Raw genomic sequence first — 22654 nt, forward strand, 5'->3', positions numbered from 1 at the left:
GCTGTCACTTACCCTGGCCAGAGTCTCTCCGTCCTCCCGACGGATCACCCTTTCGCTGCTCACATCCGCCTGTCAAGCCCATGCAAGTCATTGGGGGAGGAAATCTTAACCCAAGCTGGCCCATCTTTTGCCCCCAGAAGCCTGCACTGCCTGCCCTCTGCTGGTGGCCTGAGGGACTGCGGCGGCTGTGATTGGCTGGGGGCCAGCTTTAGTGGGTAACTCTTGTTGGCCAAGGTGTGGTGACAGCAGTGGCACCTAACCCTTCCCAATCAATCCCTGATCCCTACGATCTAATGTAGGGTGGCACGCGGGCCTTCCCTGGGAGGGGCCGTTTCCCAAGCTTTAAGAAGGCACTGGGAACCCTTAGGATGTGTCTGACTCCTGAAGTGGAGACCAGCAGGTCCTGCAAAGAAGGGTGTCTAGAAGGCTTTTCCTGGGTGATATGGGGCTGGCAACGGCAGGGGAGGGGCAGGGCGGGTGGACCTGCCGCAGGGCCACTCACCTTGTTGCCCAGCAGCACGATCACCACGTCCCTCTGGGCGTACTCGTGAATCTCGGTGAGCCAGGCCTGAGAGAGAGGTCGAGCTGAGCCAGGCCAAGGCTAACCCAGGCCACCATGCTCCTGCTGCGACCTGTTGAGGATTCTAAGACTACACAGGGCTCAGTGACCAAAAGTACTGTGAATGATTAATGACGTCTGCCACGAACATGGGGTTGAAGGTATGACAGGGATTTTCCATTCTTTTTGTGTCTTGTGTATTTGTCCTTCAGTATACTGCCCTGGGCATCCCAGGGACACCCGAAACCTCTAATAATGTTGTGCCCAGCATCAGTGTTAACCTTTGTTTATGTATTGTATTGCTAAAGAATCAAACCGGAGGCAAGTGCTCTACTACTGAGCTATATCCCCAGCCCTTTTTGCAACTGAATTTTGAGACAGTCTTGCAAAGTTGCCCCACTTGCCATCCTCCTGCCTCGGCCTCCCTAGCTGGCATTATAGGCATGCACCATCAAGCCCCAGCTTAGTGTTTAAATTTACTAAATGAATGTCTCTTAGATACAGTTAAAGCTGTATCTAAGACTGGAGGTACTTGTTGCCTTTCCTGGCTGGGTTCTCCCCCATGTCTCTGTCCAGCATAGTGCTGGGGCTACTCTGAATTCTCTGACATGAAAACACACCCCTGCATCACAGTCAGGACTATGCAGGCAGCATAGGGGCACAGCAGCCTGCCTGGATTCCATGCCCATATGACAGTCAGATGCCTGGTTCCAGCTAGGTGCTTATTGGCAGGTGGTGCCTCATTCCTGCATAGGCCCTGCCTTGGCTGCTTATAGGTGAGAGGGTGCCTGGAGGGGGGCTTACCCTGATGTTGTCGAAGGAAGATTTGTTGGTGATGTCATACAGCAGGAGCAAGGCTGGAGGATGAGAGAGAGATGACAGGGGCTCAGAGCAGCAGCACGGGTGCCCCAGAGGAGCTGGGGAAGGGCTAGTGGGTGCAGAGCCTTACCCTGGGCGTCTCTGTAATAGGCGTGGGTGACACTGCGGAAGCGCTCCTGCCCTGCCGTGTCCCAGATCTAGGAAGGGGCAGAGGGGAGGCTGGAAGGCGGCAGGTCTGGGGACTGCTGGCAAGAGGGCCACACTGAGGGGTGAATGTATCTGTGGGCAGGGGTCTGTTTTCTTCCAGGTTCTCATGGGCATTTTAGGTGTGGTGACATCCTGGACAGTGGTGGTTAGTGGCTCCTCAAGTCCTTTCAAGCTGTCTGCTGTTCCCCAGCCTGGGGTGGGGCGCTGGCCCCCTCCAGCAATAGAAGCCCAGGAAATGGGGGTGGGGGGGAAACACAATGGAGGGAGGGAGGGAGGTGAAGCTCCTCTAAAGGCAGTTTTGAGCTGCCTCTCTACAGACATCAAAGAAACAAAAGCTGCTTCCTCTAGCGGGCCCCACAGGAAGTTACCCCAGGTTGAGGGCAGGGCGCAGGCCTCCTGTGGTTCAGGGTGAGGAGCAAGGCCACTCCTCGTCCTCCCTCCCCGCCCCAGCCTCAGGGCTCACCTGGAGCTTCACCCTGGCACCATCTACTGTCACCACTTTGTTCTGAAAGAGAAAAGGGCAGAGGATGGGCAGGGCAGAACAGGCTCTGCCCACATCTTGTCCTGGTCCCTTTAGGCCTACAGGGGGCGTCTTCAGCCAGGTCATCTCAGCCAGGTCACTCCATCAGGGTCGTGGGAGCCCTGTCCCCAGTCACCAGCACTGTACAGTCCCCATTTCCGGGGAGCCCCTCTCTTCTCAAAACACAGCAGGGCAAGGGGAGCCTGAGAAGCTGTCTGGCACTGCCCCAGAGCTCAGCTCCGTGGCTGTCACCAAGCCCTTAGAGATGAAGTGCCTGAGCTGAGCATGGTGGCACACAAGTGTGTGATCCCAGTCAGTACTCAGGGAGGCTGAGGCAGGAGGACTGAAAATTGGAGCCCAGCCCAGCAATTTAGCAAGACTTTTATCTCAAAAAAAAAAAAAAAAAAAAAAGGTGGGGTTGGGGATATAATTTAGTGCAAAGACTCCAGTTCCACTCCACATTACTGGGAGGGGGAAGAAAGGAAAAAGGGGGAGGGAAAGGGAAGGGAGGGGAAGGGAGGGCGGGGAAGGAACCTAACAGCGTTCTAAGGCCCTTAGGGGCTGGATACCCAGGACACGTTCCTCTGGCTCCCCTAACGCAGCTGCAGTGTCTGCCCCCTTGGAAGCAGCACCAGGCCTCTGTGGAACAGGACCCTCCCTTTCCTGGGCCCTCTGGTTTGGGGTACTCAGGCTCTGAGGCAGATTTGTAGAGAGGGAGTCCTCCAAGGCAGAGGGAGGGGCTTGTCCAGCTGCTGTGTCCCCACCTGAACAGGCTAGCAACTAAGCCCAGTGCAGGGCAACTCCAGGAGACTCACTGACCTTGGAAGCCTGGCCATAGGAGCGTGGCTCACAGGGCTATGAGCAAGGGTCCTGCAGGGCCAAGACACTCAGCAGACACAGCGGGATGCTCTGTTCACAGTGGGGCACTTCCTTCCCCTCCCTGCCTCCAGCCAGCAGCAGAGGACAGGAGGACCTGGTCTTGATTTCATGTCCTGTAGCTGGACAAGGCCCCAACCTTGCCTAGGCTCCTCCAACCTGGCCTCCTCTGTGTTTCCCAGGGACGCTGCCCTGCTGACCTCCAGGCAGCCAGACAGAGGGGTTCTCAGGGGCCTGGAGAGGACAGCTGCCCTGAGCCCGAGCTGCCAAAGCCCAGCTCACTGCTCAGAGGAGGAACCTACAGCCACCTCACCCTGAAGTCTATGCCGACCGTGGCTATGAAGGTCCCGGACAGGAAGGCCCCATCTTTGAATTGGATCAGGAAACAGGTTTTGCCGACACCTGAGTCTCCCAGAAGCATCACCTAGGAGATGGGGCAAAGGCAGTTAATGGGCACTGGGGGATGAAAGGGGCTTCTGGGGTTCCAGGGAAAGATAACCTGGGAAGAGGAGTAGAGGAGGGGAGAGGGCCAGACAGAAAAGACGTCCATGGCACCTCATGACCCCTTTCTCTGGGGAGCCTACAGCTGTCTCCTCCCTTCTCCAAGATTCCTGGCTCTCCTCACCCTCCTGGTCTTGTCCAGTGTGTTGAAAGCCCATGTTGAGACCTCTAAATATCCTCAGGGACCCCTCATAATTGAGTGACCATGGCCACATGTGATTCTAGCTAGCCACCTTCATGCGTCACTACTGCCCGGTGCAGTGATTCCATCCTTCTGGGTGTTTACCACTCCGGTGTCTACGTGTGGGTGGGGCTTCAGGGCTGAGAAAGGGAAAAATATCTCAGACAGGGTCCCCGCCCAAGGGAGCCTAGGAAGACAGAGGGCATGGGGGTGGGACAGGTGCCAGCACAGGCATATTCTGAAAGTACTCTCGTTTGGGTTTCATTTTGAATCACAGCATTTGTTTACAAAAGAGTCGCCTGAATGAGGGAAAGTTGAAATTTACGCTGTAATGGGGAGACTGAAGTTCTCTTGGCAGAAATTTCCCACGCGTGGGGCAAATGTCCCAAGCTAGCTCTCCTGGGGTTGCCGCAGGTAAGGAGGGTGGTCCTCCCCTTTACTGCCCTGCGCTGCTTCTCCACAGAACCTGTAGGGGCGGGGTGGGGAGGCCCCAGGGAACAGGAGTCCAGCTGCCTGGCAGACCGTTCAGTGCGTACAGGAGGGAGTAGGCTGGGGTAATTTTTGGGACTCTGAATCTGACTTTTGTACCATGGCTGCAATGTACTGGTATTAGCCAACTCTGTAGAGAGAGGGGTGCTGAGCAGAAGGGGCATAAGGCTTATAAGTGGTCTACTCTGTGACTGGAAAGCCTGTCCCATGGTCTCCACAGTAGATAGATAGGAGGGATCATTTCTTGGAGGCTGTTCGAGAATCTGTGAATGGCTAGGGCAATGTGGCATGGAGTCTCTGGACACAGAAGAGTGGCCTGCGGGTAAGTACTGCCTGCCTAGGAGCCTGCCTAGGCTCCTCCCAGACTGTCCCGAGACAGGCCTGGGCAGGCGTTCGGGAGGGTGTGTGTGTGGGGGGGGGTACAGGGGGAGGGCACTCTTTTGAAGATGCTACCTGGCCAGGCTAGGTCCTAGCCCCTGAGACAGGAGGAGGGTGGCAGGGCCGATGCCTATGTGCTATAGGATCACAGCGGCCTCAGGCAGGTGATGCAGCCAACCACACCGCCAGGCTTGTCTACCAAACACAAACAGCTGCTCAGCCTTCCCAGCTGTAGGCAGACAGCACAGCTGGCTTGTCGGGCAACGAGGTCTGGAGGTCCTCAGCAGCCTGGGGGCTGGCCATCTGCGGCTCCCCATCCTCAGAGAGATCAGAGGCCCATTTCCTGCCACAAGCCCACACAGGACGCCTATCTCAACGGCTCTGGTGGGTGGCTGGCACAGTAGCTTCCCCTGAAACTTTCGGCTCCCAGCACTGGGGGGCCCAGTGCTCCCAGTGAGAGTGAGATCTGGTGTGGGGGACAGAAAGAGGCAGGTGTCCGCAAGGCAACATGACAAGACTCACTCCTCTTGCTCCCCCTCCCCCAATCTGCAGAGGAAGAGTGAACTCAGCATCTCTTTCAGCATTCTTTGTCTTGTGACACAGGGTCTCACTATGCAGGTCAGGCTGGCAGTGAGCTCATTATGTAGCACAGGCTGCCTCCAGCCTCCAGCCATCCTCCTGCCTCAGCCTCCTGAGTGCTGGCATCACAGGCGTGCACCATCACGCCTGGCTTCTTTCAACATTTTGAACTTGCTTATTCTAAGGACACACATAGTGGGGGAGACAACCGAGTGTCCATGCTGTCGCCTCCTGCTTCCATATAGGGCACCATGCAAATCACACGTGCCTGAGCGAGTGGCCTTGCAGCTTTCCCAGGTGGTGGAGATGGAGACAATTGCTGAGATCTTTCTCAGGTTCTAAAAATTCCTGGGCCTGCAAGATGGTTGGCAACAGCTTCCTGGAAAGAGGGGCCTGTTCTGCTGCTGGGAGGAAGGGAGTGATCTCTGAAGTCCTGGCAGGAAAGCGGGCAGGACTTGGAACCACTGGCTGGGGACCTAAAGAGCTGCAAGCCTAAGGCCTTGAACATAGATGAGAGGGTGGCCCCCCCAAAAGGGCACTTAAGTTGCTCCACAGACAGGCGGCGCCCTTGGAGTCTGCAAGCCCCCCCCCCCCCATTTCCTAGCTCTTCCTAGCCTGTGCCCAGGCAGGCAGTGAGCTTAACCCTTACCCAAAGCCGAGGGGCTCCTGTGGCTCTTGTGGGCCAAAGGGTGGCAGGAGAAAATGAGTTGAGGTCAGCAGGGTGGGAGGTTACTCAGTCCGGTTCATCTTTCTTGCCCGTGTCACCCACGCAGCCCACTTTCCTAGAGGCTGAGAGGGGCCCAGGGCTACATCCTGAGCTTCCCTCCCTCGCTCTAGGGCATCTGGCTGCCTGGGGAAGGGCAGAGCCCAATTTAGATGCAGCCAGAGAGGGGCGTGTGCCGGAGAGGGCGCGGGGAGGGGTGCCCCTCAGAACCGGCATGGAGACCCTAGCCCTGGGCGCAGCGCCCACCCACCTTGCCCGTGAGATCGTAGCTCGGACTGCAGGGCGGGGAGCGCAGGGGGCCTTCGCCATCCCCGGCGGCAGCGGTGGCGGCGGGCGTGCCCGTCATGTCCCCGGACGGGAGGTGAGCTAGGCGGGCAAGCGAGCGAGGGAGCGCGCAGGAGAGCACGAGCCGCCCCGCCCCAGGCTCCACCTACTTGTCCTTCCCAGCCACCCCCTGGCCGGGACCCGGACAGGCTCCTCCCCTCGTCCTGCCACCGCCCGGGCAGCGCCCGCCCCAAATCGTCTGTCCCTCTAGGGCGCACGGAAACCGGGTGTCTGCATCCAAGGCGCAGACAGGCCCTCTGAACAACACTGGCAGGACTTCATGCTCTTTTTTTTTTTTTTTGTCTTTTTCATTTTTATCGGTACCGGGGATCGAACTCACGACCGCCTGCTTGCAAGGCAGGTGCTTATGCCGCTGAGCTAAACCCCCAGCCCCTTCATGCTCTTACCGCACAGGCCAAACCTGTCCCCAGGAACGGCCCCGAGGTCGCCAGCTGCGGGGTTAGGTGCCCGCGGGTTTAGGGAGCGGGCTGAGAGACCTCGCCTGCTGCAAAGAAGTCTGGCCTGGCCTGGGACGCGCGCCGCGGTGCCCGCTGCCGCTGCTCAGCGTGGCCGGCAGGTGGCGCCCGAGCTCCGGCCAAACTGCTGGCCACAGGTAACTGCGTGCGGACCTTGTGGAACTTGGTGGGCTGCTTGGTGCCAGCGCGGCGCCCATTCTGCGGATAGCACCGAGGCAGTTTCATTTTTGCGAATGCACCGCAGCCCGAGGTCATCGGGATATAGTTTTGTTTACCGACCGATATTCACCTAGGAGAGCATTTGCGCAGCAGGATTGTGGCGAGGACTTTGACCTTTATTTTAGCATGGATCAGCCCCCCCGCCCCCGCGCTTCGCTGAACTGTGCCCAGGGGAAATACCCAGCACGTGGGCTATGCAACTTAGGGTGTCTGTGCAGGTGTGTGTGGCACAGCTCTTGAAGGCTTGGCCGGCTTTATTCACGTGGGGCACTCAGCTTGCTATGGAGAAGGTGCTAGATGAATTAATGGATCTTTTTGGGAGGGGGTGCTGGAAATTGAACCCAAGATATTTATACTGAGTTACATCCCCAGACCTTATTTATTAATTTTGAGAAAAGTTCTTGCTAAGTCGCTAAGTTGCCCAGGCTGGGGTTGAACTTAAAACCTCTCTTATTTTAGCTTCCCTAAGTGCTGGAATTAAAGGTATGCTGCGCCCCAGAACCTGGCTAATAGATCTTTCTGTGTAGAGTTTTGTGTTGAGTCCTAGGACCCCGCAGCTCCTGGTGAGAAAGGATAGGACGTGTTTGGGGTGCCTGTAGTGGGTTCCAGGCTTTGTGGCCTGGCCACCCATTCCGTTGCTCTCATCTCATTCTGTACAAAGCTGGGGTGCCAGACAAAGGGGTTGTTGGAGGGGGTGTACAGGGAAGGGAGGGGCCCCTGTGCATCTTAACTTAGGGGTTGCAGGGCCAGGGGTGAGGGGGAAGACCAAGGATGTGGTGGGCCCAGACTGTGTGCACACAAGCCTCAGTCTTTGGCATCAGCTGGAGCTGGTTTATGGCCAATGGAAGAATAGGGACAGAAAGAATCTCCAGCAGAGGGCAGTTTTTGTGGAGATGAGCATGTCTCAGCCTCATAGGATAGGCTCAACAGGGAGCCGGGCACAGAAAGTGGGGGCTGCCCAGCACTTAAGAGATGTGCCCTGTCGTTGCCAGAGGCTGTTGCTATAAACAAGGGCCAATGCCAATATGCTCAATGCCAGGAGCTTCCAGCTCCAGGGAGCACACACGAGAACCCTGCCGGGTCTTGGGTATTCAGTGCAAGAGAGGAAGAAGACGGACATGGTTGTCTCTCACTGTCCCCTTAAGCTGTGCTCTTATGGATTGAATTGTGTCCTCCAAATTTGACCTTATTGGAAATTGAGCCTTTGCAGATGTGATTAAAGATGAGGTCCTATTGGGGTGGGGTGGGTCCTTCATCCAATGACTGGCGTCTCATGTGGAAAGGGACGCAGGAAGCAGACGGCTATGTGAAGACAGAGGCAGAGGCTGGGGTCTCCCTAGTGGCTCCCAACAATCCCAGGCAAAGAGCGCCAAGGGCTGCTGGAGACACCAGAAACTGTCGGGCGACTAGGAAGGGTTCTCCCCTCTCCCCCGGCAGAGCAGGGGGCATGTGGCCCTGCTGACACCTTGATTTTGCACTTCTAGGCTGCAGCCGTGCAGACCCTAATAGATCCTGCGGTTGGTCTGGAATGGAAGAGACTGAATCCCTCAGCATGAAGCCTCCAGAGTAGCAGAGGGATGAAGCCCTTCCGGTTGAGTGTGGTGGTGCACATCTGTGACCCCACACTCTGGGAGGCTGAGGTGAGATTGCTGGCTTGAGCCCAGCCCGGCAAGACCTTGTCTAAAAATAAGACAAAGAAAAGGGCTGGGGTTGTAATTGGGTGGGAAGGCCCTGGGTTCAGTCCCCAGTATGGCAAAGCAAAACAGAGTCAACCACTGCAACAAACCACCCAAAGCGAAGCCAGGACACACACACACCACTCGTACCACAAACACACGTGCTCACACCCCAGTGGCCTGCACTGTGGCACAAAGACTTCATATCACACCGCACATGTTGCGTCTCACCCAGATACCCGCACAGACTCCTCTCTGACTTGCTGCAGCAGCTTGTGTGAGCTTGCTGAAGCGATTTGGAGACGGCATTTCAGATTGTCTCCCGGAGGCCTGGCCTGGCCTGCTTCCCTCCCCTTTCCTCCCCTCTCTTTCCCTTCCCTTCTTTTCTCTTTTTCTTTTCTTTTTTGTTATTGATTGAGGATGGAATCCATGACCTTTGCACTGAGCTGCATCCCCAGTCTTTTTATGTCATTTTAAAAATTTAAGAGAGTATTAACTAAGTTGCTAAATTGCCCCTGCTGGGCTTGAATTTGTGATCCTGCCTCAGCCTCCCAGAGTGCTGGGGTTTTGTGTGCACCCTCACATGCAGCTCCCCTGGAGACATTTCTGTATGCTTAACAAGGGTGTGAAGACTACCAGCCTAAGCTGCACAGCACCTTGACTAGCAAGTGAAAAGCCTGAGGCTTTTGGAAGGCGCTGGTGAGTCACCAAAGGTTAGCCTTTTATTTTGCTCCAAGGTCATGCTAAACTTGTGATCAAACTTGTAATCTTCTTGCCTCAGTCTCCTGAGTGTTGGGATTTCAAGAGTGCACCACCATGCCTGATGGGGCAAGGCTTTTGGAGATGAATTTTAGAGCACTTGGTCCCCTAAGCTGGGCTGGTGGGACTTTGGGGAACATTGAGACAGGCAGAGTCTGATCTGAGCAGGACAGAGGCTGGTGGAAGGCCAACGTGTGAACCCCGTGGACAGCGCCCCTGTAAATCCATCAGCAGGACTCTACAGTTAGTGTGACGGGGCTGGTGATGGAGGATTTGGGGAAGACCTGGATTCCAGAGGCATCTACAGAAGACCTGCACAGGCCCCTTTTCCAGAGGAGACTTAAAGGTGCACCCAGATGATCACTCTGTTCCCTTCTGTGGCCCCTTCCCCTCCTACTTAGGCTGCATTTGGCCCCCTAAGCTGGGCTGGTGGGAGCTTGCTGGCCCCTTCTGCCTTGGTTACCATCACACCAGACCTCTGGTATAGTTAGGCACAGGCCTAGGAGACTGGAAAATTGCCAGCTGGGTGCTATATTTAAAGTTCACTTCCTGGCAGCCCGGTCCAAAGCCTGGAGGATTGCTTGGCAGCTTGGGCCTCCTGAGACCAAGCCCTGCCCTGTCCTCCCGGGCCCAGCTAGTCTCAGTTTCAGGAGTATTGGGTGCAGCAGTTTGGTGAGCAGATTCCAGGCCCATCACTTGCGGTGATGGAACCCTGAAAGTCCTGCTTGGCCTTAGAAGACCAAGACTGTGAGTCTGAGGCCAGCCTGAGCAAGACCCTGTGCAAACCAAACTGACCTGAACCAAACCAAACCAAAAACTTCCATGTGAATGACAGATTGATAAGCAAAAGAATGTAGCCAGGCTGTGTGGGACCCCTAGACTATGGATATTTGAAGGGACCCCTAAGTCCTCCAGCCTCTTGCCCAGCAGGACACAGGAAACTCACTGCTGTGCCTCAGCTGTTCTGAGTGGAGAGCTGGGCAGGAAGGAAATGAGGGTCCCTTGCACTGGGCAGAGGGGCAGGAAAGGGGTCCTGGGCTGTAGACATTGCTGTAGCAATGTGGAGCTGGGGCTTTCTGGCTGCAGGTAAGGGCTGTGCTGGGCCTGCTGTGTGTGCTCTGTATGGTTCCTGTTTACAGCCTGCCACAGCCAGTGTGTGTATGTGTGTGTGTGTGACTCCTGAATTAGGGGCTCAACTGTGGGGCAGACTTGCACCTGTTTGTGACCGAGGTCATGCCCTCGATCTGGTGTGGCCAGGCTCTGGCCTCACCCAGCATAAGCTGCTAGCTGTCAGGATGCTGGGTGGGGCCAGGCAGAGAGTCAGGAGTGCCATCCCAAGGCGTGTGTGTGTGTGTGTGTGTGTGTGAGAGAGAGAGAGAGAGAGAGAGAGAGAGAGAGAGAGAGAGAGAGACAGAGAGAGAGGTGGGTGGGGAGTGCTTGCTTTGGCTCAGGCTGCTTTTGGCCCTTGATCCAATCACACACTCTCTTCTTGCTCATAGGAGTTTCCCCTCACTTGTCTTTCCAAATGAGTAACAAAATTCAGAGCTCTAACCCCTGAAGTCTATGGAGTTTACAAGCACATCCATGTCCACCCCTCGCTGCCCTCCTAGAAAGGCAGAGGGCCAGGAGATGTGGGTGTGACCATGAGTGCAGACTAGGCATGGCCCGGGGTGAGTGGCCTGTGGCACCAGAACATCCTGTTCACTTCCGGCAGCCCGGTCCAAAGCCTGGAGGATTGCCTGGGCCTCCTGAGACCAAGCCCTGCCCTGTCCTCCCGGGCCCAGCTAGTCTCAGTTTCAGGAGTATTGGGTGCAGCAGTTTGGCGAGCAGATTCCAGGCCCACACTTGGCCCGCTCTCCTTTGTTCTTCTACAGTCTCCTTGAGGCCCAGTGCAGCCTGGTCCCTTGTTTCCCTGACAGAGACTCAAGGGACAAGTCTGTCTCCTGATTTCCCCTCTTGCTTCCCTTTAATATGGCACCCTGGGTCCCGAGCTCATACACAACCTCATAGGTCCTATGTTCTGATTTGTCCCAGGGGATCACGAATACCCACGCTGGCCACGAAATAACGTCTGCTTTTCTGAGACAGTGTGAGAGAGGGGCGAACCCCCTTGCCCTCTTTTCTTCTGGAGCTCCTGTGGGTTACCACAGCTAGAAGTGGAAAGCAAAGGGGTATCTTGGTGGATTTTTCGGGTCAGCTACCTGCCAAGAAGAATCTGGAGGGACAAAGAAATGACAAAACTGGAAGCACAGTGTGAACTCAGCACTGTTGCACGTGTCCTAGGGAGTCAGCAGGCCGAAGACTGAAGTCTGGATTTAAGCCCTGCATCTACCTGGGCACAGGATGGTGGCAGCCGCAGTTAGAATGTGAGTACACCCCCACCCGGGATGCACCACGCCCCCTTCACTGTGCCTGCCGCGTTCTTTTGGGTCACTTGAATTGGGTAATCTTTGGGCTTGAAGTGGAACGCACCGTTCTCCCTGCACACTACCCAAGGGTGCTGCCCCACACTCTGGTGGCTGGTACCTGCGTGCCACTCAGGAAAGAGTCTTTTCATCTGGCCACCTTGAATGGCCCCCAGAGAGCCCGCGTATTTTTGCCGATGTCCTGATAGAGACACACGGGACCCCCAAAGTGCTGGTGACTGCTTACTGTGAATCCGATGCCCACAGTTGCCGAAAAGGAGCCCGGAATGAACTTGCCCTGGTCGAACTGAACCAGCAGAGATGTCTTCCCCACACCGCTGTCACCCACCAGGATGGTCTGGAAGGGAGCACAGGAAGGAGAGTGAGGACTGTGGTTGGATCGGTCTTTGAGATTCAGTTGTGGCTGCAGGATCTGGTTTTTTGCAATCACATACAAACCTGAAGGCCCTTGTAGACACACACACATACGTGGATACTCAGGCATAGAAACCATGGATGCCCCCACCTCTTGACTTTCTCTTGAAGTCACTAAAAAGGCACAAAGGTATAGAGAAAACCTCCTTTGAACCCTAGTTAGTGAACATCTGAAATGACCCTGGCAACGGGCCTCCCAGACTTCTCACCATGGGGCTGCCGCTGACCCACAGTCCTTGCTGCTGTGTGCTGAGTGCACCATTGCCGCATCTGTGTGGGGCTGTGCTTGCCACAGGGGATTCCCAAGTAGAGGCAGAGCATGGCCGGGATGCTGAGGCAGGCCTGTCCCGGGAGACCCAGGGCTCCTCTGATACGTGGCCTCAGCTAGAGGGTGTCTGACCTGCACTGTGGTGTGGCCCTCCAGGCTTCCCATCTCTTAGCCCCGTTTCTCTCATAGGCAATTCTTTAATAAAATCCTTGTGCATTTCCTTCCCTTTTGGCATCTTCTCCTTAGAAGGCCAGAATTAACATGAAGTCCGGGGATCGCCCATATGTGCTGGCCATAAAAACCAGTCCATGGAATGAAACAAGTAGCTTTAGGGAACGAGAGAGGCTACTCTGGGAGGTCTGTACTGGGAGAGGCAAGGGGTGAGACTTAGCCTGGAAACTCAGAGGAAATATTTAAAAGAAAGTCATAAGCAACAGAGAGGAAATATCTGTGAATTCAGAGGCTGTCCCTATCAGCACACTGTGAAGGGTGAGTGGATAGATGCCTTGGTTTCCAAGAGGGCAGTAGCCACTTTCCAAAGACAAACATCGGAGGTCCTTGGAAAGACTGAGGAGGTGCAAACCTTCACGGGGTCCACCGAGACACAAAAGCATGAAGACTGTCAGGCCTCTTTGGGTCAGGCCCGCAGGCCCCGGCCCTGCGAGGCTCTGAGCGACGCACTGTAGGAAACTGGTATCGGCACAGGTTGAACCTAAGCTTGATGCTGACTTGGGCCATTCTCTGTAGTTCTCCCATCTCCACCTCCTGAACCAAACTGTCTGCTTTCATTTCCTTCTGGGTTACAGAGAACCGTTGTATGCTACCAGCAGTGGCTTTGTTCATTTATATCTCAAATTTAACCTCTTCAGTTAAATTATTCTTCCTAGAGAGAATATTTCAGAAGGTGAAGAAAAACTCATGCGTGTTCACCTCATTCACTTCCTAAAGGGCAGGAAATTCTAACTTTCCCTTTAGGTTTTTCTCTTCAGGGTGAAGAATTCTTGTTCCTTTCTGTGCTCATCATGGGGAATAGTCCTTCTCTGGACCTTTGCTGGCAGCTTTTGTTTTTTTTGCTGTTGTTGTTCTGGACTACTGTGGAGAATTCAGAGCTGCTTATCTTATAAACATTGCTGAATTATTTTCCCCTCTCTAAGATCTCCTTGATTTTTCTCCAGATGTTTCACTGTGCTTTCTCTCTTCCAGTTCATTTATGAGCATTTAAAAGCTAATCATGGGTCTGACCAAAACCTTGTGTCAACATCTTCGTAATTCGTGATTTGTACAATTGTCCTGGTTTGCTCTGCTTAATTAATTTTGCTTATGTCTGCGTTTGTTCCTCTTCCACAAAGGGGATTTGAAGTCATGCAAACAAAATCCACTTTTACAAGAGACAGCCAAAGAGAGGGTTTCAGGAAGTGTGGAAAGGACGGGGTGAGTGTGGTTTGGGATCAGGTACATCCTCACCCAGGCTTGGTGCTTGAGCATTATATCTGAGTCTAGGTTTCCTGGCAGCGAAGAAAAGTTGGGGAGCCGGAAGTCAACAAGAAGCAAGTTGGGGCTGGGGATTTAGCTTAGCGGCATAAGTACCTGCCTCCCCGGCATCGGAAAAAAGAAAAAAAAGAAGCAAGCCCTCCTGTGAATCAGCGCCACACACAGGCTGCTGAGGGGAGAGCCAGATGCCAGCCCTTTTCAGCACACAGGCTGGGAAACAAGAAGAGCCAACCCACCCAGCCTCGTGCCCACTATAGGCAACCAGCTAATCCAGAGAAACAGGTTGAGATGCTGGTTGTTGAGGTGGAATACAATTTAATGCTTATAGTGTTTAGTGTTGCCCTGACTTTGCAGGTCTAAAACTGGTGATTTGATCATCTATTCAGAGAATGGCAATACACAGTACAGCATCTCTGGGGAATCGCCTTCTCAGAGTGGTGGCCGCTGTTGATTTTCTATTGTCTTGTTTGGAAGTCCTGTATCATTTCAATGTTTTGTTGGATTGGGTTTTGTTCAGTTTTGTTTTGTTTTGATTTTATTGTGTCTGATGGCATGGGCAGCTATTTTAAAGATAACAAGATATAATAGTAGCCATTTATATTTACTATTACCTTGTTTTGAAGTCCTTTATTGCATTCATTGTTTTGTTTTTATTGGTTCTATTCTGTTCTGTTCTGTTTGATTTTTACTATGTCTGAAGGTATCTGCAGCTATTTTGATGAGAGCAGGAGGCATTATGGTAACCATTGTTGATTTCTTATTGTTTTGAAGTCCTGTGTCACACTGGTTTGTTTTGATTGGCATGGTTCTGTTTTGTTTTGCTTGGTTTTATTCTCTTTAAAATTAAAAAAAGGGAAAAAAAAAAGAAAAGAAAAGTTGGGGAACCGGATAGTGTCTCTGGTACTTGTACCATAAAGAATGCCTGGATCCTTTTCATCAGTGACTAATTTCTCCTGGCATGGGATCCTCAGAGGAATCTGTTACACAGACACTTGTATAAGGGGCCTCAAGTGATAAAATGGGCAGTTGGCTTTTTGCAGCAGGTGCAAAGCTTTTCCTATGGCTGTTGTGTCAACCACTGATAGACACAGGGGCCTCAGGATACGCTGTCCTTCAGTGAAAGGCTTTCTGAAAGGGCCAGGCTAATTCTAAGTGCATTGCTTTCCTCTGACTCTATCATTCTGGGCAGCATTTGGAAAACCTCAATGAACAGGTGATTCCCATGGTGCCTAAAATGACTCTGATGCCATTCTTAGCCAGTCAGGAGATTCAGATACCATCAAGGAAAACATCAATAGATCTGCTGCATAGAAACAAAAATCCTTCAGTGAGCAGAAGACACTAAAAACCAAATTGCACGAGAAATGACCAAAAAAACATTTGGAAGACATAGGGTTACAGGGTTAACATCTCTTACAATACAACTCAAAGAAAACCTCAATAGAAAATGAATGAAGAGTGGAAACAGCTATATTTTCTGTGTGGGTACCCATGATCGTCAGCCTGGCTCGGCTCCAGTTCTAGGTGTGCTGCTTGACACAGTACAGATGCTGCCGAGGAGGAATTTTGTGGATGCGGTGGTCATCTATAGATGGTTGACCTCGAGTCTTCAATAATCTGGGTGGCCCTCACCTGGTTAACTGAGAGACTTTATCAGTGGAACTGAAGTTTCCCGGAGGAAGAAGAAATTCTGCTTTAAACATGCAGCATCTGCTGCTGTCAGAGAGTTGCTAGCTGTCTGGCTTTCCTTGTAGATTCTGGACTTGGCCAGACTGAACAGGAAGTGTAAGCCAATTCATTGGATACAAATCAGTGTCTCTCTCCCTCCTCCATTCCATCTATCTATCAATCATCTATCTATCAATGTATCTATCATCTATTTATCATTTTCTACTATATCTGTTTTTCTGGAGGACCCTTGCATATATAGACAGGAAATACATGGTTTTGGAGACTGGCCAGAAGTTCAAGCTCTTCTGCAGAGAGTCCCTGCCTCTTGCTGTGTCCTTATATGATGGACAGGGCAAGGCAGTGCTTCTACAAGGGCACTCATCTCATTCTCTGGGCTCTACCCTCATGACCTAGTTACCCACAAAGACCCCAACCTCTTAATACCATCAGACTGGGTAGTGAGTTTCAGCTTATGGACTTTAGGGGAATACAATGTAATATGGGGTGGTTTTGATAAGAGTTTGGTGATGGTCAATACTGGCATAGGTTTGGGGAGTAGGCACTCATGTGTAGCCCATTAGTGGGAACGTGCAGCTTTTCTGGAGAGCCACTGACAACATCTATCAAGGTTGCTAAATGCAAATTCCTTTGCCTTTGCTAGCAAAAGTCCACTAAGATTTGTGTGATAAAGGTGTTCACCGTAATTCTTGTAAGAGCCAATAAGTCAAGCATGGAGTAGAGAAATAAATCCTAGAATATGCATATTATGCTGTGCGGTGGAAATTACAAAGGGACAGGGTGGATGTGTCCGTACCATGTGGGAGGATCATACCGTTCAGTAAGGAGGCTGGAGCAGGATGATGTGCTAGTACCTTTCTTGGGTACATGCGCTGTAGTCTGCATGAATTTTAGAGACCAACAGGAATTAACTTGGAGGGTCTAAGGTGATAGGTGGTTAATATAGAGATGTTTTTATTTTCTATGTTTCTTTTTTTTTGGTGCTGGGAATCAAACTCAGGACCTTGTGCTTGTCAGGCAGCCCCTGTGCTGCTGAACTAAATCCCTGATCCTTGGGATTGCTCTTTTTAAAAAGGGTAGTAACTGGGAAAGTACTGACTGGGGAAGAAAGTATTCCAGAGTGGGCATTATTAGCTATATTTTCTTTTTGTCTTTTTTGAAAAATGGACCTTTTTTTGGTAACAGGGATTGAACTCACAACCTTGCGCTTGCCAGGCAGGCACTTATGCCGCTGAGCTAAATCCCCAGCCCAAATGGACTTTTTTTAAAAAGCAATTTTGCATTCACATGAATAGGAGCAAAAAGTCCTCAGATTTCCCTTGCCCCCATGCATGTACCACCAAAATTACAAGTGCATGACTTCCAAAATTATCAGCACCTTCCATCACCATGGTTGCATTTTGTATTTTCTTGATTTGAAAGCCCTAATACATTGGGCCTTTTATTCCACAGAGAACATCAGGTCATCCCAAACTCCTCAATCACAGAACTGTCTCTTTATCTTTCTCTTGTGTCTGTGTGCCATTCATTCCAGGTGGGTTAGACTGGTAGCCTATAGGGGAATTTGGTACTAATATAGCCAATGTGGTGGCCCAATCCAGTAATCTCAGCACTTGGGAGGCTGTGGCTATTGGATTATGTGTTATTATTATGTAGCACCTATGTAGTGAGATCAACGCCAACCTAGACTATCTAGTAAGAACTTGTCTCAAAATGAAAATAAAAACAAACAGAGTCCTTAAATGTAAAAATCCTGTTGGTGGCTTTCTATTTAACTTGGAATAAATTGCTTTTCTACAGAAGAAGAATGAGAGACAGATTATGATATTCATAAAGTTACTAGCAGTTATTGCTGTGGTTAGGTTAGGAGTGACTTCAATGCATTCGTTTTTATTTGTATCTTGCTATTCTGTGATGAATACATACTACTTTTGTAATTGGGGAAGCATTGGGGAAGCATGTTATGCCAAGGAAACACTGGCAAAAGCAAAGAAGGAATGCCCATGTGAGCCGAACTCCTGCTGAACAAATGCTTGTTTTATTTTTCCAAATAAAGCGAGCCCATTAATTGGTGCTTTAAGAAAGATCAGACTTTCTGGGCAGATGGAGCCTGAATCACAGCTACTCTACTTTGTTAATGTTGGTGAGTGTTATACACCTTAGGCGCTCTAGGAGCTGTGGCAAAAACAACAGGTCCCCTGTTGTGGAAATCCAGAGCCCTTTTATTTTCTCATCTGTGCAAAGCATTAACTTGCTGTCTTATCTCTTCAGACTGCTATAGTAAAGGACCATACAGAGGGAGGCTTATCAACAGCAGAAACTTACTGAGCACGGTCTTGGGAGCTGGAAATCTAAGCTTTCTGGAGAAGGGCTCTCTCTGATGACCTAGTCTCTCCCAAATGCCCCAACCTGTTACCATCACATTGGACCCTGAGATTCAGCATATGAATTTAGGGGGACACAAACATTCAGATCATTGCATGCACTTTTGGAGACCCAGGTTTTCAAGAAAAGAAAAGAAAAAAAAAAAAAGAAAGAAAGAAAAGAAAAAGCTTCGTCTCTACTTTCTGGACAAGAACTTGGCTGAGACCCAGTTTCCCATCCCATACCATCCAGGATATGGGCAATGGATGTGGAAAATGTTCAAGGTTGGTGTTTGCTGGCCAGTTACTGGTAATTACTGGCTCTGTTCAGTTAGTTCCCAGTTCATGATAAAAACCTTCTTTTGCGGGGGTAACTTGTCTTACAAGCAACCTGGGTGTAGATGCTCTGATGATCACCACTTCCAGGATTCTGTCTTTTATTAACTTGCACTTTTTTGCAGTAGTGAGGATTTAACTCAGGGCCTTTGCACTGAGCTACTCCCTGCCTCTTTATGAGACAGGTCACTAAGTTGTCCAGGCTGAACTAGAGGGTGTGATTCTCCTGCCGGAGGCTCAGAGTGGTGGGATCAGGGGCATGTGCAATCATGACAAGCTTTCTATCTTATTAACTCTTTGATGTTACACTTGGTGGCATCATTCATCTTCATTGTCTGTACCAAATAGGGTCAAAGTGCCCCTTTTCTTTCTTTCTCTTTAATTCTTCCCTCCTTCCTTTTCCTCTCTTACCTGCTCTCTATCAGAAGGCGGCAGAACATGCTTACATGGCCCAGACCTGGATTTGAATCCTGGCTCTGCCACTCATTACATGACCTTAGATAACTTACTTGTCTAGTGATCATTTTTCTTTAGCTGATAAATGGGAGTAACATCACCTTTCCCCTAGATTTGTAGTGAGGATTCAGTGTGACAGCCATGTAAAATACAGAACACAGCATAAATGGGAAGGAAAGATGAAGTGCAACGGGGCTCAAGGGGGAACTAAGAAATTTAGGAGTGGTTGGTGACGACAGTTACGATTTGTGGCTGATTTTTAAGGACTAAAGGGGTGACTCAACAAATGTACAGGGCTGGGCACAGAATGAAAATGCAGTAAATAGGGTTATTTGTTTATTCATTCTTTCTCAGTGTTTACTGAGCACCTGCTATGTGCAAGATGTGGCTCTATTCACTGGCAACACAGTTCTCATGGACTGTTATTCCAGGGTGGGAGAGACCCAATCAAGCAGCTCTTTCCATAGAAAAGCCCTTCTGCCTAAGAAGTTGGGTTCTGAAAGGATCACTGGTAGGTTGCAAATGTAAGGACCAAAAAGAGTGTAGGGTTGTGGTCCCTGATGTAGACCCACCCGATAGAAGAGTTAGTGGCTCTCCAAAGCTCTAGAACCAAACACAAGCTGGTTCTCTCTTGATGATATTTGTTTTCCTGGCTGTCTTCCTCCAAAGGTGACATGTGCACAGCGGAAATCTGTTGAGCAGTGAGTGATGTAAGCTTACACAACACATCCGATTCCTGAAACTAACCATACATTTCTGTGGTGTTATGACTGCAGTCTGGATGTCCCCTCGAAGTTTCATGCAGTCATGGGGGATGGGCTGTTCAGAGGTGCTGAACCTAGTTTGTGACTGGTTCGTTTGCGGTGCTGGGATGGGGGTATGACTGCTGCATCTGCCCAGGGCAGGTGGCCTGTGTACAGTAGAATGGGGAGAAAGAGCGTGCTCCTCTTTTGCTCTTGTTGTTTTGGTGTCTTCTGCCATCATGGACTGTTGCCCCCGTGTCACTCCACCTTGCCTTGTAACTGGTGATTATGGACTAAAACCTCCACAAACTGGAGCCAAATAAACCTTTCTCCCTATAAACTTTGGGTGTCAGGTATCTTGTCCCAGCAATGAGAGAAAAATAAATAAGACATATAGAAAGAGATAAAAGATGGGTGACATATAAACCTTGATGTTAAAAGTGATCATCTCAAAGTAGTGAAAGAAACTGAACCCTTTCCTTCCTCCCTCGCTCCTTCCCTCCTTTTCCTTATTCCTTCCTTCTTCCCTCCTTTCTCTTCCTCCTTCTGTCCCTCCCTCCCTTTCACCCCTTTCCCTCCCCTCCTGCCTCCTCTTCTCCTTCACCACGGTAGGAGGGGTCATAGTGAAGTGTTATGCAGGAAAGAGCCAAGAGGAAGGACTTGGGAGCGTCCGCTACAGCTGAAGAGTGGAAGAGCAGGTCTGGTGTCTGTGCAGTCCTGGTTTTCTACAGCCATAACAGTGCTGCAGTAAATAGCCCAAAACTCAGCGGCACACAGGTGTGATGCGGTGACAGTCTGGGTGGCCGCTCTGGTCTCAGCTGAGTCCCCTTACATGTCCTTTAGTTGGTGGTGAGGAAAGCTTGGCTCTGCTCCTTGATGCTCACTCAGAAGGCTACCTGGCTGTTCTCCTGGGGAAGCAGAGGTGCGAGAGAGCAGGAGGAAATGAGGGAGTCTCCGCGAGCTGGGGCTGGGGCCTAGTACATTTCCACTCCTGCTTTCTAGTGGGCAAAACAGGCGGTGAGTGCAGCTCAGCTTCAAGAGGATCCAGATTCTGTCTCTCTGGGGAGGAAGACTCTGAAGTGAGTGTGATCCAGAGCAGGTACTGCTCATCAATCTGCCTCAGGAGCTTTTTGAAGAGAAAGAGCCCCAAATTATTAATACAACATTTGTTATAGAGTCTGTAATGGAGTCCATCAGTACCACAGCAAAGCCCTAGCAGGCTCTCTGAGTAGGGAGTGCAGGGACCTGGGGACCAGGGCTGGGGTCTCGATCTCCAACAGGAGAGACTTCCTGTCTGTGCAGGAAGTTGCCACTGATCCTGTTTCCTGCTGCTCTGTCTGTGAGTTTTGTAATTCTCAAATAGCCTAAGTAGTAAGCTTTCTGTGGAACTTCTATTTCAGAGTGGGAGAGACCTAATAAAACTGGTCTTTCAGCCAGGAGCTCCTCCTGCCTGGGAATAGTCTGGGTTCTGACATGAGCACCTTCAGCTTGAGGAGGTTTTTGTCCTTGTAACCAGGAGAAGCCAGTGCATACATTAAGATACACACACACACGCATGCACACACATACTACAGCACTCAAATAGAAGTGTACACACACAATGCACATACCACAGCTATACACATGTGTAATGCACATCTACAAATAACTGCCTCCACAAATATGAGTACATTCATGCATATGCACACACGCACAAGGACTTGCCGCATTCACGCATGTATGAAGGTGATTGGATGATCTAATTCCTTGATTCATGGATGGGGCTATGGAAGCCAGGAAGGTAACAGAGTCCCTTAGAAGTCAATGGCCAACCCAGGACTTGGTCTCAGGGAATCTTTGAGAACTCAGCCTCTCTACTCCCAGTAGTCTTATTCTCTTGTATGCCCTAGAGGCCACTTGGATAAGTCTTTGTTCTTGATTCCATGGGGATTCTCCTTGGATAAGCCAGTCTTTCACATACCAGGATCAAGAATCTGGCCACACAGAGAGCTTCTGAAGACAGTTCTGTTCACCCCTTGCTGCCTACACCCAAGAAATGAAAATTACTCCATGACTTTTGACACATCTGACCTCTTGATTTTAAAGACTGCATCCATCAGCTGAATTCCTGGTCATTTGCCCCGGAGGCCAATGACTCCCCTGTTGCAGAAACTGATATCTATCAAAATATTTGTACAGTGTCCTTGTGAGGGCCAAAGGGCTACTAGGCCCAGCCTCAGGCTTGTTAACCTTACTTTATGATGTGGAGCTGTGTAAAGTGAGAGGCCATCTCTTTTCACATCCTGGAAAAACCACACCTATTGCTGTGTTTTTCAATGCAAACAAACTGTCTGTACCCTTACTCATTCCTAAAGTGTGAAGAGCTGTGCCCCTCCCTAGGGACTCACTTGTGAAGATGTCACAGGTTTTAAGCAGCACATACTAAAGGTGGCTGTAGCTGCAAACCATGTGAAGGGTCCCATATTTTCATGACCCCTGTGTCTTGTCCTCAAGGGCTTGCTGGGACCCTCGTGTGGGAAGTGAGATACATGACATCAGAATGACAGGGGACCTGACAGGGGACCGGCAAAACTGGGCCTCCTTCCTTCCACAAATGGTTACTGTAAGATGGTTGTGGGAGTGAGATGTCACAGTCACAAGCCTTGGTCTAGCTGGTGAGTCTCTGGGGCATCTCGGCCAAGTCAGTAACCACAGGATCTTGGTTGCTGGGCCCGGGCAGAGCAATCAGAGGTGTCAGTATACTGTCAGAGAAAGCTCCTTTTTCTGGGTCTTCTTGCATCTCTTGACTCTCTAAGCCCCTTTCACTTAATTCTGGGTGTTGACAGCTCGTCACCTTCCTCCTGCCCTCATTCTGGCCTCTGGCCTGGAATCTCTCCTCTGGCTTCTGGCTCAATCCTGCAGAACTCCTGGTTTTCTGGGCCTTTGAGACTCTGGCCACACTCAAAGCTCCAGCTTTAGGGCATTCTGGCCAGCAGCCTTGATTCTCTGTGACCTTCAGGGGTCCAGGGGATTGGGTAGGTACAGTCCAGTCCCAATGGCTTCATGTCTACAAATGTCCACAAGACAGAAGAAGCTGCCGAGCTCTGTTTTTAGGGAAGCTTCATGGCTGTGAGACAGACTGGCGTTTTTCAAAGGCATTGTCATGATCACTCTGCCTTTTTGCATTGCTAACTACTTTGAA

At 51.0% G+C, this 22654-nt stretch overlaps 2 protein-coding genes across 10 annotated transcripts in view; one reads left to right on the forward strand and one right to left on the reverse strand.

The window, feature by feature from the left end:
* The window catches only part of Rab37 (RAB37, member RAS oncogene family), a 57036-nt gene that overhangs the window by 2010 nt on the left and 32372 nt on the right, over positions 1-22654 (reverse strand). The window contains exons 1-8 of one of the 8 annotated variants that reach the window (XM_063242514.1): positions 6084-6201; positions 5759-5898; positions 3295-3405; positions 2049-2090; positions 1509-1575; positions 1364-1416; positions 503-568; positions 13-69 (exon numbers count right to left, since the gene is read on the reverse strand). In XM_063242514.1, the coding sequence (XP_063098584.1) occupies positions 13-69; positions 503-568; positions 1364-1416; positions 1509-1575; positions 2049-2090; positions 3295-3402 (393 nt within the window). In that variant the 5' untranslated portion in view covers positions 3403-3405; positions 5759-5898; positions 6084-6201. Of the gene's footprint in view, positions 1-12; positions 70-502; positions 569-1363; positions 1417-1508; positions 1576-2048; positions 2091-3294; positions 3406-3715; positions 3914-5758; positions 5899-6083; positions 6241-11939; positions 12051-22654 lie in introns of those variants that run through there. The other 7 variants (XM_063242509.1, XM_013147011.3, XM_063242511.1 and 4 more) reach the window with 7 other exon arrangements.
* Positions 6451-22654, forward strand: part of Cd300lf (CD300 molecule like family member f) — a 35192-nt gene continuing 18988 nt past the window's right edge. The window contains exons 1-3 of one of the 2 annotated variants that reach the window (XM_063242507.1): positions 6451-6770; positions 8337-8492; positions 11322-11653. The gene's annotated coding sequence lies outside the window, so the exon portion shown is untranslated. Of the gene's footprint in view, positions 6771-8336; positions 8493-9468; positions 9634-11321; positions 11654-22654 lie in introns of those variants that run through there. The other variant, XM_063242508.1, reaches the window with a different exon arrangement.

This window comes from Cavia porcellus, unplaced genomic scaffold, assembly GCF_034190915.1.
Source record: "Cavia porcellus strain 051 isolate PalLab524CR breed Dunkin Hartley unplaced genomic scaffold, mCavPor4.1 scaffold_32, whole genome shotgun sequence".
Classification (NCBI taxonomy): domain Eukaryota; kingdom Metazoa; phylum Chordata; class Mammalia; order Rodentia; family Caviidae; genus Cavia; species Cavia porcellus.